The following is a 14,519-nucleotide window of genomic DNA, read 5'->3' on the forward strand; positions in this document are numbered from 1 at the left end:
TTGAGTACAAGATCAAATGAAGTTCAAGGATGGAGCTATTGAGTACAAGATCAAATGCAAGGGAAAAAAAGTCTACACCATTCTCAAGTGCAAAGGCCATCATCACTTCACAACTCCAAGATGATCCAATCAAGCTTCAAGAGCTTCTCTCTCAAGTCCTCACCATCACTCTTGAAAGTGGGAATGATCCTCCTTCTTCACTCTCCGCTTGAGGTACCATTCCAACCTTTCCATTGTATATACCAGTTTTTCTTTGCATTTATTCTTTCTTTTGGGTATCTCTTTCAACTTACTAACCCAGAGACTGTGTGAACTAAGTTTGGGGGATGTACCAAGTATTTGATCATGTTTGCTTTGATGATATTGCATTGAGTCTTGCATTGCACATGCATATTTGCATAGAAAAACCAAAAATAAAATTTTGAAAAATTTGAAAAACACAAAAAGAAGCATGTAGTTGCATCACTTGCATTTTTAGGATTGAGTCTAGAGCATATAGGTTGCATTCATGAATAGGGAGAAAAGAACACATGTCTAGAACTCAATTTTACATCCTAGCTAAACATATCAAGTAGCTTAAGCATCTCTTGAAAAGCTTGTAAGCTTCGAGCCTTGAAAACTCTTCTTGAAACATGTTGTTTGCTTGATGATTGACATTGTTCTTGAAACCAACTCCAAATGAACTAAGGCTTAATGAACTTAATTTCTCTTGCATATGGACATTTGCATACTTGATCATGGATATTATACACATTTGGGTTATCTTTCTCTCTTTGTACCAATCTTTGTTAACCCAAATGGCAATCCATACCCATTAACCCTCACCATTCTTTGAAGCCAACATTAATTTGCTTGAGTGAGGTCTTTTATTGATAGCATGTCATGTGCAAAATCTTGAGAGTATTAGGAGCGACAATGGGGTTGTTCTCATCTTTGGCTAGCATTAGGACTTCATTTAAGCTAGCCTCTAGGATGGTTTTTTGGGTTTGTGAGCTTAAATTCTTTTGATCTTGGAGATTGAATGAAAGAAATGAACCAAAAAGAGTGCTTAAAGAAAAGAAACCCCTAGGGAAAAAGAAAGTTAGAAAAGAGAAGCTCTAGAGTATAAATAGAACACCCTCCCAAATAAAAAAAAATCAAAGAAACAGTAAGTGAGTGAAAAAAAAAGAAAAAAAAAGAAAAGAGCTGAGCCAAAAAGATTGAGTCCCTAGTTGGTTTAAATCAAAGGAGAGAATAGAGTGTTCATTGGGTGAGAGATGAAAGTGAGTGTATTTTGGGTTTGGGAATGAAGAAAAAGATGGGTAGAACTTGATACTACTTAAGAAAAGAGTAGAATGATGAGAACAAGGCATTGTATGCATGAATTGGTCATTTTCTTAGATAAATTTTGCATAATGATCTTGCTCATATTCTTGAGTGTGAGTCACTATAAATAATGCATTTGAAACCAATTTTTCTTCACATTAAACCATCTTCTCTCACCAAACCAAATGATTGAGATCAAATATCAATTTGCAAGAATTCACCGTGCGTGTGTGTTTGAATAAATGTGAGAGTTGGCTAAGGAACTTGTTGGTTTAATGGCAATGCAACTTGTGTAAAGATAAAAGAGGTTTGAATGGCAATGCAACTTCAACAAAAAGAAGTTTTAACATTGTTACCCAAAAAAAACAAAAAAAGTTAAACTAAGTTCCAACAAGAACAAAATTGATATGGACGCTCGAGGACCACCAGCACAGAGCCACAGGGTGTGTACGCGAATGTTCGCACGTTACAACTTTCATTCACAACCAAAACACCGACCAATTGAATGGCCCCAACTTTCGCTTTTAAAGCGTTTACGCGGTTCTTTTGAAGATTTTCAGAAACAACCTACAATTTACACTTGAACTCTCATTTATTTATTCATTTATTTTACTTTTATTTCAAACCATATACTAGTAATTCAATGTTGCACAAAAAAAAGTACTAGTAATTTAATTTCTCATTTTCTCTTTGTTTGTTTCTTTTGTCGCCTCACGAGAAACACTGTCGGGACAAATAATTCCTTCAATTCGTGCGCAGTCAGAATAAAGGAATTACAAAGTCATCATAAAAATAAAGGAATTACAAAGTCATCATTTATGATTTCTTTGCAAGACTTTTGAAACTAACAAATATTTCCATGCTACTACTTAAAAGCATGTTTATTTTTTATTGTAGGTCTCTTAGGTTAGGTTTTTTAGCGTAATATAAGATACGGTATCTTAGCTTTTAACTACAAAAAACTAAGAAACGTCTCTTAAATAAGAGATATAAGAGACTTCTCTTAGCTTTTTTAGTTAAAACCTAAGAGACCATATCTTATATTACAATAAGAGATCCAACCTAAGAGATCTGCAATAAACAATGCTCTAAGGGCCCTTCTATGAAAATACCACTAATCTTGCCATGCATAGAAACAAAACTATCCTGTATTCATGTGACATATCCTACAAATCTACGTATTGTTTAACTAGTTCAGATATCATACATAATCACCACTAAGTTAAAGCTAATTCTTCAAATTTGTTATACCGACTCAAATCAGCTAGAGACGAAAATTTTATTGTTTGGAACATAAGCAAATGACAACCAGAACAGTTGATTCACATGTACAACTTAAAACTATATGATTGGATGGTTACCCAAAAATATCTCTCCCCTTAATAATAATCTTACAAATCCAACAAAGAAAGCAGGAAAAAGAAACACATCTTTGCCAATTTCTACACTTGTGCTTTGTCTATTCTAGGTAAGGTTTGATCTTCCTTCTTTCCGTTCATTCAGTTTCTTGGCTTAAGATATGACAAGAACAAATAGAAAGATTTCACATAGATCAATTCGATCCATTGCTGGTGTGACCACAAGCGAAATGGGAGAACCTAGTGGATACTAACAATGAATCAGAAGGTCTTGTAGTGAAAGATGCCGAGTGTGATGATCCTTCAGAACCGGTATCTCACTCGGAGACTCGTAATTATTGAATGATTCAGTTGTTATTTTGTAGTTTTAAGCTTGAACCTTTTCTAGGACACTCTTGTTAGATAACTCCGTGATTGACTGTACCGTTATATATAATATTCCTAAATCATCTACTAACATGATGTAATTGTAATGCAAGACACTGAGCATAAATTTTATATTTATTTTGCTAAGAGTACAATCATTTGCAGCTTTTAAAAGACAAATGTAAAAAGGAAAAGAGCAATGTCAGTCTGGTTTGCTTACCACACAAGTTAACCAGATTACTCAAGTGTAAATTCAGTTTTTTTAGCCATTTTTTTGGTAGAATAAAGCAGCATTCTTTGTAACAACGTTTTTGGATCGAATAAATTTAACATTCATTCAAAAAGAAAAAGGAAAAAAAAACTTTTTTATTTTGAATCTAATTTACAATAACATGAACTCTATAACAATAAGAATACATTGACGTACTTAAAGCAAATATAACTAATTTACAGTGAAACAGAAAAAAGAAAGAATTTCAAAGTGATAATAGTGCAAAAACATTATTGATGACCTCAGATAAGAGATTCAAGAAATGCCAATGGTTTTACCAAGAAGCCAGAGAACAAGAGACAATTCAAGTCCGAAAATTGTATGGAGTGTACCTCTATCAAGTGTAAATCCATAAACTGTGATTCCTGCTCTGTTATTCTCGAAGTAACTCACTACAAACAAACAAAAAAATCCAACCAGACATAGTCAAGTAAACCATTATGACAAAAGGCATCAGAAGATATTTTTTGTTTATTTACCTAGAGCTTGTCGTTTTTGGAATGAGATGGTACTGAAAGCATAAGCAGGAATGATGTTATTATTGTCTAGATCATCTTCTTCGTCACCATAATCATCACTATCTGATTCTGTCAACGTAATAACATCATTGCCTTTATTGCTATGACTGTTTCTAGCAACCAAAGTTGGAGTCTCTCCATCTGCTATCTCAAAAGACTCTAACGTTGAGCATACATGCCATTTCGCAGCTAAGCATGTCACTGCTTGAGCCTTGTGTGTGATCTTTGACGCACTTCTTAATAGTATGAGCAATGCAGTGACTAATGTCATGGAACAAAGCTGAAGATAGAAAAGCACACAAAATGAGTTTCTCGAAATGGGTATATTCAGAAACAAACATTACTATATATAGTGAGTGACCATGGCTAGTTCTGGACACATCCAGATGAATTATTCGTCTTGACCCCCAAATTTTAAAGAGTTATTATACATATGTCACATAACTCCTAGATTACCTATTTTTTATATTAAGATTAACCTATATATATATATATATATTTTTTTTTTTTCTAACTAAATCACAGATCCGATCCTATATGAGTGAAGGAAACTTACTGCGAGTTCTCCAGCTCTGTACATATTAACTTCAGTGTAAGCTTTGGTAGTAATAAGCAGAGAAGAAAACTGACTTCCAGTGACAAGAACCAACAAGCATAGAATGAAAGAACGATATCTATGGCTGATGATTCTCAGATGACGTCTTATACGAAGATGTTCAGACAAGATAGAACCAACATCCGAATCAATCTGAAAGAGCTTAGCAAAGTCCTGTAGGCGAAGGATCTGAAGATGGCAAATGAGACGGAAGAGAACACAGACAAGGAAGATTACGGTTGTTCGGTAAAGCCAAGAACAAAGCTCCATAACACAAGCGACAGTATCGCTTAAGATAACGTTTCCTAAAAACGGTATTTGAGATCCACCTGAAGCGTACCACCATATTTTGTAAGCACTCATTGCTAAGAAACAAGGGATAACGAAGTAGGAGACAATATGAAGCGACGTCTGCAGAAGCAAAGCACATTTAATAAATTTTGATTCAGATGATAATGCTTGTGGAATAAGTAATATGGTAAATCAACTACAGAGAATTCACCAAAGTTCTAGACTTGATTAATGTCACAATACATGAACCACCTAAATATTGAATTTGCTATATGATATTATCAAAACTGTAAATTTGTTTAAATTTTGCTGATTTGAGTAACATGTGGAATGTTGGTTTAATAAAACATCAAAGTGACGTCATATGATTTCACCAATAAACTAAAAAAATAGTTAAATCAATTTTAAGTCAGATTAAACCGGTGTTTTACCGTACACGAAAATTAGTATTCCTTCCGTTTCATAATAAATGTCATTCTAACAGTTTTTTGTTATATAAAAAATGTCAATTTACAATTCCAATGCAAATTATACTTACTTTCAGCTAAAAATTAATTGCAAACTGCATTGATTTTATAAATAATTTTATTTATCTCAAATACTATTAGTTAGAAAAGTGTAACTAAGAACAACTTACATATATTTTAAGATTGAGAAACAAAGGGAGTATTGTTTATGATTTTGATAAATTGATCATATTGAAAAAAATTGGTAACAAGTTTAAATATTTAGAGATTTTATGTATTTATTGTATTAGTCAACATTTCATGTATGTTTTATAAGGGGATAGGCTATTTGCCTAAAAAAGTCAAGGAAGAAAATCACTATCGTATAATAATTATATTTTCTTTTGTTTACGATACTCAACCCTTAAAGATGCGTCTAGTAGTTTCCTAACTTTATAATATTCATGAATCATGATGATTCTTCCCCCTATCTTTTCATTTGTTCTATTATTTTTGTTCATCTTGTCTATATTCTTTGTACACTTTATTTGCCTGCCATAAGAAAATTCTACAATAATTGCTGTTTTCAACTTTATTTTTTTATGTGGCAGAGATTACTTGTTTTACACTTTACACCATTAGCGAAAAAAAAAGATTTATAGTACTTTAGCTTCAACATACTCCGACATGATCCGGAAGAAGTACGATCCAAAATTTTCTAACAGAACACAACAGATTTGTCTTTTACCAGTTCAGTTCTGTAATAATTTATTTTATGAATTCGAAGAAACGGTAGAAACTAAAAAAAAAAAATTTAATCTTTTCTATGAACTCACATTGAGTTGATTAGTGTAGTTTCTGCGTACGGTTTCGCTCTCGTCCCATAACTTATCGAAGAAGAGGAACCGTCGGAGACCGTACTTGCTGACGAATCTAGTGAGGCAGAGAAAAGAGACGGCGGCGACGCTGCTTAGAGACAGCTGTACGACGGAGTCATACGGTCTTGAATGGTAACTGTCGCAATCAGCGCAAGCGAGGAGGAAGTGAGAGATCGCTGGAACCACGAGCGTGAAGACGACGAACATGGTCCACGAGAGGATCGCAGTCCATGGACTCGAGTGGTCCACGCACATCCATCTCAGGTATTTACGGAAGCTCTGTAGCTCGTCTTGCTGGTGCGAGACGCAGCGGTTAAAGACTTTGTTTCTGTTGTTCTCGCGGTTGATCAGCGGCTCGTTTCCGGTGGTGATGTCGATGTCCGCCATGGACGAGAGAATCAGAGTTTGAGAGAGAAGCAGAGATGTCGCGTTTGCGTTTTCTTTTTAGTATTCGGTGACACGATTTGTGAGCAGACGTTAGTGATGGGAAACGCTATTTATAAGTTATTTTTATTTGTTTTGCGTGGAGTTGTCTTGTAAGTTCAGGATTAAATATATATTTGGCGTATAGTGAGAGATAATATTTGGAGTATCATAAAATTAAGGATCAAATATATTTTTGAGAGTTTATTTAAGTAAAGTGATATGATATATATTCCTCTAAATATCATGAAATTAGGATCAAATATTGATTAACTATCTAAAATATTAGAGTATTTAGAGAAATATTATATCATTTTCTTAATTAACTCTCTCAAATATATTTGATCCTTAATTTATGATACTCCAAATATAAATGTAATAATAGTTGGAGTGGCATAAAATTAAATATCAAAATATATCTATTTTTATCAAATTACTATCTACTTTTTTCTTGAAAATAATACTTAACCGTATGCTATTTAGTTCTTTAAGTGACACAAAGTTTTACTAAGCAGCATGTTATTAAGGGGCATGGTTTGTTATTTTCTACAAGTTAAATATTATGTTGTTGAAAATTAGTGCCTAATTTTTAATTTTTATTTACAATAAAATCTAGCATCTAATTTTGGTGTTTCGTTCATAGTCATATAGCTCAATGCAACTATAACCTAAACGTGATATAACATTGTGTAGAATAATGTTTTCACGATTCTTGGGTCGACTGAATTTATGTGGATGTTCATGGGCGAACGTTGGATTTTCCGGATTTTGGCGAGCTCTAGGAAAGCAGTTTAACTGATTGAAACTAGTTGATAATATTTATATAAGTTAATCATAGATTAACATGTTCGTGCCAAACTATTAACAAGAACTTAATAATGTTGGACATAAAGAACATTATTAGAAGAAAAAACAAGATTGCAAAAATAAATGAAGCAGGAAGGTGAACACAGGCTGTCGAGTGGGCCATCTTTAGCATGTGTTTAGTAGGTCTTCTCAGCCCGTAGAAACATCGCCACGGTTGCTGTTAGGCTGTTCCTAATAACCCATTTTCATTTTTTAATTACTAAATTATCTAAGAAAACAAAATATCATTGGATCTTTGTGAATGTACGATGATTTTCTTACTAATAAACTATTTACGACGGCCTTAAAAGAACTGTTTATAACCACAGAGCGGGAGATGTCTTGAGTTTACTGGAAGAAAAGTATTATTTTTTTAAAAGGCATCTTAAAATGTGTAACTCAACCAATGCTAGTGATCAATCTGAATATGTAATTATTCACAATTTTTTAATTGAAAAGTTAATAATTGTGATGATTTGAAATCAATTCGCTTGTTTATAATCAGTTTGCATACAAGTTTTGTTTGGATTTGTAAGGACCCGGTTACTAAAACCCGGGTTTGGTTTGTTTCTCAATTTTATTTTCATTAAACCAAACCTTCATCATTGTTTGAGAAAGAGAGCTCATTCATATGTCCTTGTTCTTCCATGATTTCTCTTTCCTCATTCACTATTCATGTTTTTCTCCACCTCCCTCTCTTCCTTCACTCATTCGTGTCTCTTATTTTCCTTCGGGTCATTTGACTACGGAGAAAGCGGGACTCAACGACCATCATCGCCAGCAATCAGCATCCACCACTAGCTGAGAATCACCGTAATCTTCGTTCATCACCAAAGGAGTAGCCTCTCCATAGGAGATCAAATGCCCTTGCGTGTTGTTGTCTAGTTAAGAGTGTTAAGGTCACTAGGCAAGTCAAATGTGTCCTATGTAATTAAAAAATGATAATATGTTCACCTATGTAATTTTCTCTTGTAGAAAACGCGCAAGTCTTTCGAAAGAAAACAAGTTTTTTTTTAAGAAATTGTGTAATAAATTTATTTAACCGAAACCCTTGCAAATAAAGGAAGAACTCTGAGAAAAGAAAAACCAAAATCCTTCCCAATAAAGAAAAAAATTTGAGAATAAGAAATGCGGTCTGCCACACTTCGTTTCCTTATTTTCTTCTTCCACCTCTTTCCTCTTTGTATTCTCCCATCTTCTTCCTTTTATCACATCAGTTTTGATGTTGAAGTGGTTTGACAAGAAGCTGAGGAAAATCCGGGAGTATCTCAATGAGCATCCCGGTCTCGTTGCAGTGGTAGCGAGCGCTTCAATTCTCATTGTTCTTTTGTGCTTTCTCCTATGGACAACGGACGTCCAACCATCAAATTCATCGATGGATTTGATCCAAATCGTTACTGCAGTAATAGTATCTGCATATACTTTTGTTGTCGTCTGTGTGATAACCTTCGTACGGAAAGATCACGTTCCCGGAAGACGGAAATTCCCGTACGCTTTTACTCTATTGAAGTCCGTTCTACAGATCATCGTGCTGCTAAGTTTCACATGTCTTGACAGCTACATGAAAGAACAAAGCCGTCTTCTCATCGTCTCCGCAGTTATGGCAATGCACATCCATTTGGTCTCAATGTTTTTTGCCTTCCACCTCGGCGAGGATTGCGACGTGGTAACTGCCTTTTTCTCTGCTTCTTTTACACTCGTCTACGAATTGGCAAAAGGATGTTGGGTATCTGTTTTGTGCCTCGCCATTGTGGCCATTCTACTCATGTGGATCAAGAACGTGTTATTCCTAAATCCACCGCCGGTAAGAAATCCTTTACAATTCCCAAAATTTTATATATCTTAATTGATTATATGAACTATGTAGTTCTTTAGCTAATTTCATTCCTTATTATTATCTCACCAACGTTTTTATAATTACTAAAAAAGTTATTTTTTTTGATAAAAGAATATATAATTGTTCGTGATATTGGTTAGAAAAGTTATTTTCATAAGTATATGAAATCGTATGTATTTTTCATATAGAAAATAGAATACATGTATATATGTGTGGGGGGAGGGGTGGGTTTATGGACTTTTTGTACGCCTAACACCATTTACATTTGATTATTAGGGTAAAAACTTATTATATGCATTGATACGTATATACCTACAGACGATTATCTTGGGGACAGGGAACAATTTGTGTTGTTAATTTTCAGCCACGAATTCCTTTTTTCTTCTCAAATCTGAGAACATTTTCTTTCTGGGTGTTTAGCTGTATAATGTTAGACTTCTATTAATAAATGTTTCAGATAAAAATGAAAAACGCTCATTAACCGTTCTTATTGGTTTCGTTATGTAAACAGAATCCCGAAGGCAGAGACGTTGAAGTCAGTGAAGTTGAAGAAGTCTAAGTAACGTAGTTACAGAAGATTTGTCGGATCAGACAAAAATATGAACCAGATTTACATAAGTAATGAAAAATTAACTAAAACTTAAATATTTATCAAAAAAATGTAAAACGTGATTGTGGATGCTAATTATCAATAAAATCAGAAGTAAGGTTATTTTTCTCCTAAATTTATGGCATTGTAATCTGCAATGAATTTTATTTTTTTCTCTTTGTTTAGAAAAATCAATTGATTATGGTCTGAAAGTCATATATTCTTTCGGTGCTACACTAATTCGAATCCCCGCCAATTCCCATAACTATCATATTTTATTTTTAATTGAAAATTATTGAAAACGAATATAACTAAAATATATTGAAGAAGAAAATCATTGTATCACGAGTGACTACATCCGAGGTAAGCCACAGGTAGTCATCCGAGAAAATCATTGTTATCACAGTTAAATGGAGGTGTAGTGTAAGTCATTTTGTTTTCGCATTTTTCCTTTTTAGGAAAGGGTAAAATACGTTAAACGAGACGTGAAACCTTCCCAAAGAAGAAACGAGTGTTGTGAAACAAAAAGTTTTTATCACTCACAAGAGTTTGAAGCGTAATTTCAGATCTGCTCAAATTTCTCTCTAAACAGTCAACCTGAAGTTCTTTCTTTTTGTCCGCGCTGTTGACGTAGTAACAGAGATGGTCCGGCTAGGGATCTTCCTTTTCCTCCTGTTCCTCACTTTTGTAGGAGAAACTTCATCATGAGTGAGTGATGTTCTTTTTTTGTTTGTTTCTTTTTTTTTTTTTTTGTTTCTTTCTTTCTCTTGACTTGTTTATTTTCTGGCAGGATCTGCCCAGGGTTTGTGAGCAAGTGGAATTCACGTCGAACAATATTGAAGATGGCACACCTCAGATTCTACTCCCTTGGACTCCTTCTTCTTGTCAGGAGATGCAGCTGGCTGTGACAGGAGGTCAGCTAATCACAAGCTTTTTCTCTCTTGATCTTCCTTTCCCAAAATCTGAAAACCTAGCTAGGATTCTTCTTTCTTACTTAAAGGAAACCCTAAATCTTCTAATATTTGTCTTGTTTGACTTAGGATGTGCAAAAGCATCGAGTGACTACCTGTGGCTTACCTCGGATGAAAGTATTATATCCTTGTCGCCTTATGGCGTTATCAAGGCAAAGAGGCCTGGCATAGCCACTGTGATGGCCGTGTCGACTAGTGAACCGCAAAATTTTGATGAGGTAACACATACTGAGATTGTTCTTTTATATTAAACTAGATAATTATTCGCGCTATACCGGAGATTTTTCTTTAATTTTATTATATTTATATGATTATAAAATATTTGAAAATATATATAAGTATATCAATATAAGTTATAAATTTTATTCTGATATTTACAATCTAAACATATATTGTATATTTCTACATTTTTATCGTCATTTTATGTTAAATATTAAATATTAGAGAATGAATTGATGAAATTTGAAGTGATTTATTAGAATGATAAATATTATTGTATTGTCATTGTTTATTTTGACATTGATTTTGTTAGATTTTGGTAACTTTAAAAAGGTAACATTCGAGAACATTTTCTAAAAGAATACTATTTTATTCTTCTCTTTAGCTTTAAAATCATTCTCTAATTTTATTATTAACAGAAAAAAGAGAATGACTCTACAGTTTTTGACATGGCTGATTTATTTAACTATTCTATTTTGTTTGGTTAGTTTTTAGGAATTCAAATGTGCATATTTTTTTTTGTTAATAAATGGAATTAAAATTCCAGTCTTTTGTATTGGAGATTGTTTAAGATCCTTTTGTAAATGATATTTTAATGTTTGACCTGGTTTCTCTGCTTGTTTCATAACTTTAAATGTGCAGTCACACCATTATCATATTGCATTCTATAACTTTGTATGGGTACGATATACAGTCATTTTTCATCAAACCACATAAGTCACACCATTTAAAGAGATTGTTCATTACAAAAAATGTCACTACCATCGTCCACCATTCTCTTTCTCAACGACCATTCCTACTACATGAAATTATAACAAAACTCACCAACATCATGAATTCATAAGATCATATCCAAAGATAAGTAAGGAAGCTACCAACAAATTGTTTATTATTAATTTTAAAATAGTTTCACGTTTACTTGGGTATTTCCTGCCTCCGTAAACATTCCGATAATGTTATCCTCATAATGATTCTTTGGTAGTCTACAAATCTATGCATCTTCAAACCCACGAGAACTTATAAGGAACTATGTTACAGATAGCAACATAATTTTACAAATATGTTGGTTTTGATGCTGACATCTTCTTGATTTTTGTTATGCTAGCCTCCACACTGTTCGTAATCATCACCCCTTGTAAAAAATATGTTGATTCAGTAACCATTGTTCTCTTAACCTATTTGATTTATTCCACTGTTCCATTTTTGTCTTCTCTCTTCCCCTACACCCGATCACTAAGCTCATTCCTCGTTTTGTTTTCTTTGATGATATTTGTCTCCTACTTTTTTTTTGGTTTGATTAGTTTTTAAAAATTTATATGTGCATATTTATCTTAACGAATGGAATGAAAAAAAAAAAGTTTTTTTTTGTCTGTAGATTGTTTTAGTCTGTTAACAACATTCTTGATTTTTGGATTGTTTGTTTTCTTCACTTCAATTGCCCGAGCATACTACAATGTTCTTATAATATTCTTATAAAAATTGTAGACAAGCACCTTTCATCTATTTGGTTTTAAAATTTAAAGTGATAGAGCAAGGAGAGAACATGGCATCAAGTAGAGCCTCTAAACCCTCTAAATGTGATCAATCATACCGGAGCTTCACACTGAAAACAGAGTAGTCTTATTGTTGTAATTTTTACCTTCACGATCTTCATATTTCATTCAACTTCTGTCCTACATTTTGTTGTGATTTTGGTTTGGCCTCTTCACTCACGCATGGCCATCTCTTCTCTTTCTCACTCTGTTTTTGTTCACTCACTCTTTTTATTTCTACTTGTGTATCATCACATAAGCACACATTCACACTCCCTTTAATCTTTCAGGTTTATCTTTGTTCTTGTAGAGAGAGAAGAGAGTTTATCTTTAATTGTCTTCATTGTTCTTTCTCCAGCTATTTTTCTTTTTAGAATTGGATTATTTTTCTTACATCAACAGAAACACATTCTTGTAGTAGTTTTCTCACTAACTACTACTACACACACCTTATATCTACTAACAACTCTATCTAGATAGACTTAAACCAACACTTCACTCTTCTTTGTTGGCTTAACTAAACTAATACTCTTATTCTTCTTGTTGTAACTTACTTTGACTTTATGTTGTCCACGTTGGTCTACTTCTAGCTCCTACGTTTCTTGCACGCCAAGTCTCTTCTTCTTCTTCATCTTCTTCTTTATTCTTTGTAGCTTCTTCTCTGCTACACTTCGTTGTTCTTCTTTGACTCCTTGGTCACTTCTTCATTCTTCTTTTCTTGTGTGGCAAGTTTCGTTGCTTCCACTTCTTCTTCTCAATTTTTTTTTTTTTTGTAACTTAGACTTTCAAATTTTCTCTTGATTTCACCTTCTCTTTGTGTGTTTAATCAAAGGTTCAATCACATTTGTTAACTGCTTGCCTCTCTTGGATCCTCTTCCACAGTTTTTTTTGGCTTCCCGGAAACATACATAACAATGTTCGATCAAATTACCCACATTATTATTTCATAAAGTTCTGGGATTTTCACCTGAACTTGATTTGTGTTCCTCTTTGTATGGAGTCCCATTTGTGTGATCCTCGTAATGTGTGCCTTTTGCTCAAAATTTTCTAGAATCAGAGGAGAAATGAATTCACCGAGTAAATTGGCTTTTCAGATAAGATGCATAGATGAATCCTCCAAGAAGTCCATAACAATGCCTTCCCAAAACCCTTAGATCGCCATCACCATAATCGCATCTCTGCATCTTCCCTGTATATACCCTTAAGTTTCCATTATTTCCTTCACTCTGATGCACGTTCGTAGAGAGAAAAGAATATAAAAATCTAACACGCATTAGGCTTTTTAATTTAGAAAGATTACTCATGTGACAGATGTGTATAATAAAATGTTTTCATTGGACGCTTGATTTTTTTCAGTTAATTACATGTCACTCCTATAGTGATTTAAAAATCTGTTGTGTTATGCTTTGGATAGAACTTTGTGATATTATTGTGTTGATTTCAAGAGTGAAATCTCAATCCAAATTTGGAACATTTTTTGGGGGGCTTATTATCGTGTTGTGTGTGTTGCTAATTTCAAAAGATTGTTTTATTTTTCATTTCATAGATTCTTGTCAAAGTTCCCGTTCCACCTTCTATGGTTATGTGGCAAAATGTTCCGGTAGAGACAGTTGTCGTATCACGTCTACAAATAGGCGTCACAATGAAATCTTCAAAAGGTAAATATTGGTCAAACTTATCTCCTTCTATCATTTTGATATATATATATATTGTGTGTTTCCCTATATTGTTAACGTGTATTTCTTTCTATTAGGTGCTCAAAATTTCGATACAACTCAACATAGAAACAACATACATACTGGAAACTAAAGTGGTATTAAATCGACGAAAAAAAAACATTGTTTTTCCTCAACTGAGAACTTTTTTTCTCTCTCCTCCGTTCTCTCTAAAAAATCTTTCACGGAGGAAGACGATAAAAGTTCTCGATCCTTTTTGGTTTTCTAATCTTTTGATTAGATAATGGTCTCTGGGAAGCGGTGGTTCACATAACCTCGTTTCGCCGGCTTTCGTCTCCGGGAAGTGGTGACCTTTTCATCGCTTACGCCGGCTCTCCATCGGGGTTCTCCCGATTCCG

At 33.7% G+C, this 14,519-nt stretch overlaps 2 protein-coding genes across 2 annotated transcripts; one reads left to right on the forward strand and one right to left on the reverse strand.

Moving 5' to 3' along the window:
- Nucleotides 1-3,433: 3,433 nt before the first annotated feature.
- On the reverse strand, nt 3,434-6,605 carry LOC106298377. The gene is made up of 4 exons (XM_013734489.1): nt 5,987-6,605; nt 4,375-4,824; nt 3,780-4,098; nt 3,434-3,692 (listed from the first exon to the last, which is right to left on the reverse strand). The coding sequence occupies exons 1-4, from the start codon at nt 6,413-6,415 to the stop codon at nt 3,556-3,558; spliced, it is 1,335 nt and encodes a 444-aa protein (XP_013589943.1). The 5' UTR covers nt 6,416-6,605; the 3' UTR covers nt 3,434-3,555.
- Nucleotides 6,606-8,488: 1,883 nt separating this feature from the next.
- On the forward strand, nt 8,489-9,725 carry LOC106299683. The gene is made up of 2 exons (XM_013735734.1): nt 8,489-9,101; nt 9,646-9,725. The coding sequence occupies exons 1-2, from the start codon at nt 8,520-8,522 to the stop codon at nt 9,691-9,693; spliced, it is 630 nt and encodes a 209-aa protein (XP_013591188.1). The 5' UTR covers nt 8,489-8,519; the 3' UTR covers nt 9,694-9,725.
- The last annotated feature ends 4,794 nt before the right edge of the window (nt 9,726-14,519 follow it).

This window comes from Brassica oleracea, chromosome C6 (genome assembly GCF_000695525.1).
Source record: "Brassica oleracea var. oleracea cultivar TO1000 chromosome C6, BOL, whole genome shotgun sequence".
NCBI lineage: Eukaryota > Viridiplantae > Streptophyta > Magnoliopsida > Brassicales > Brassicaceae > Brassica > Brassica oleracea.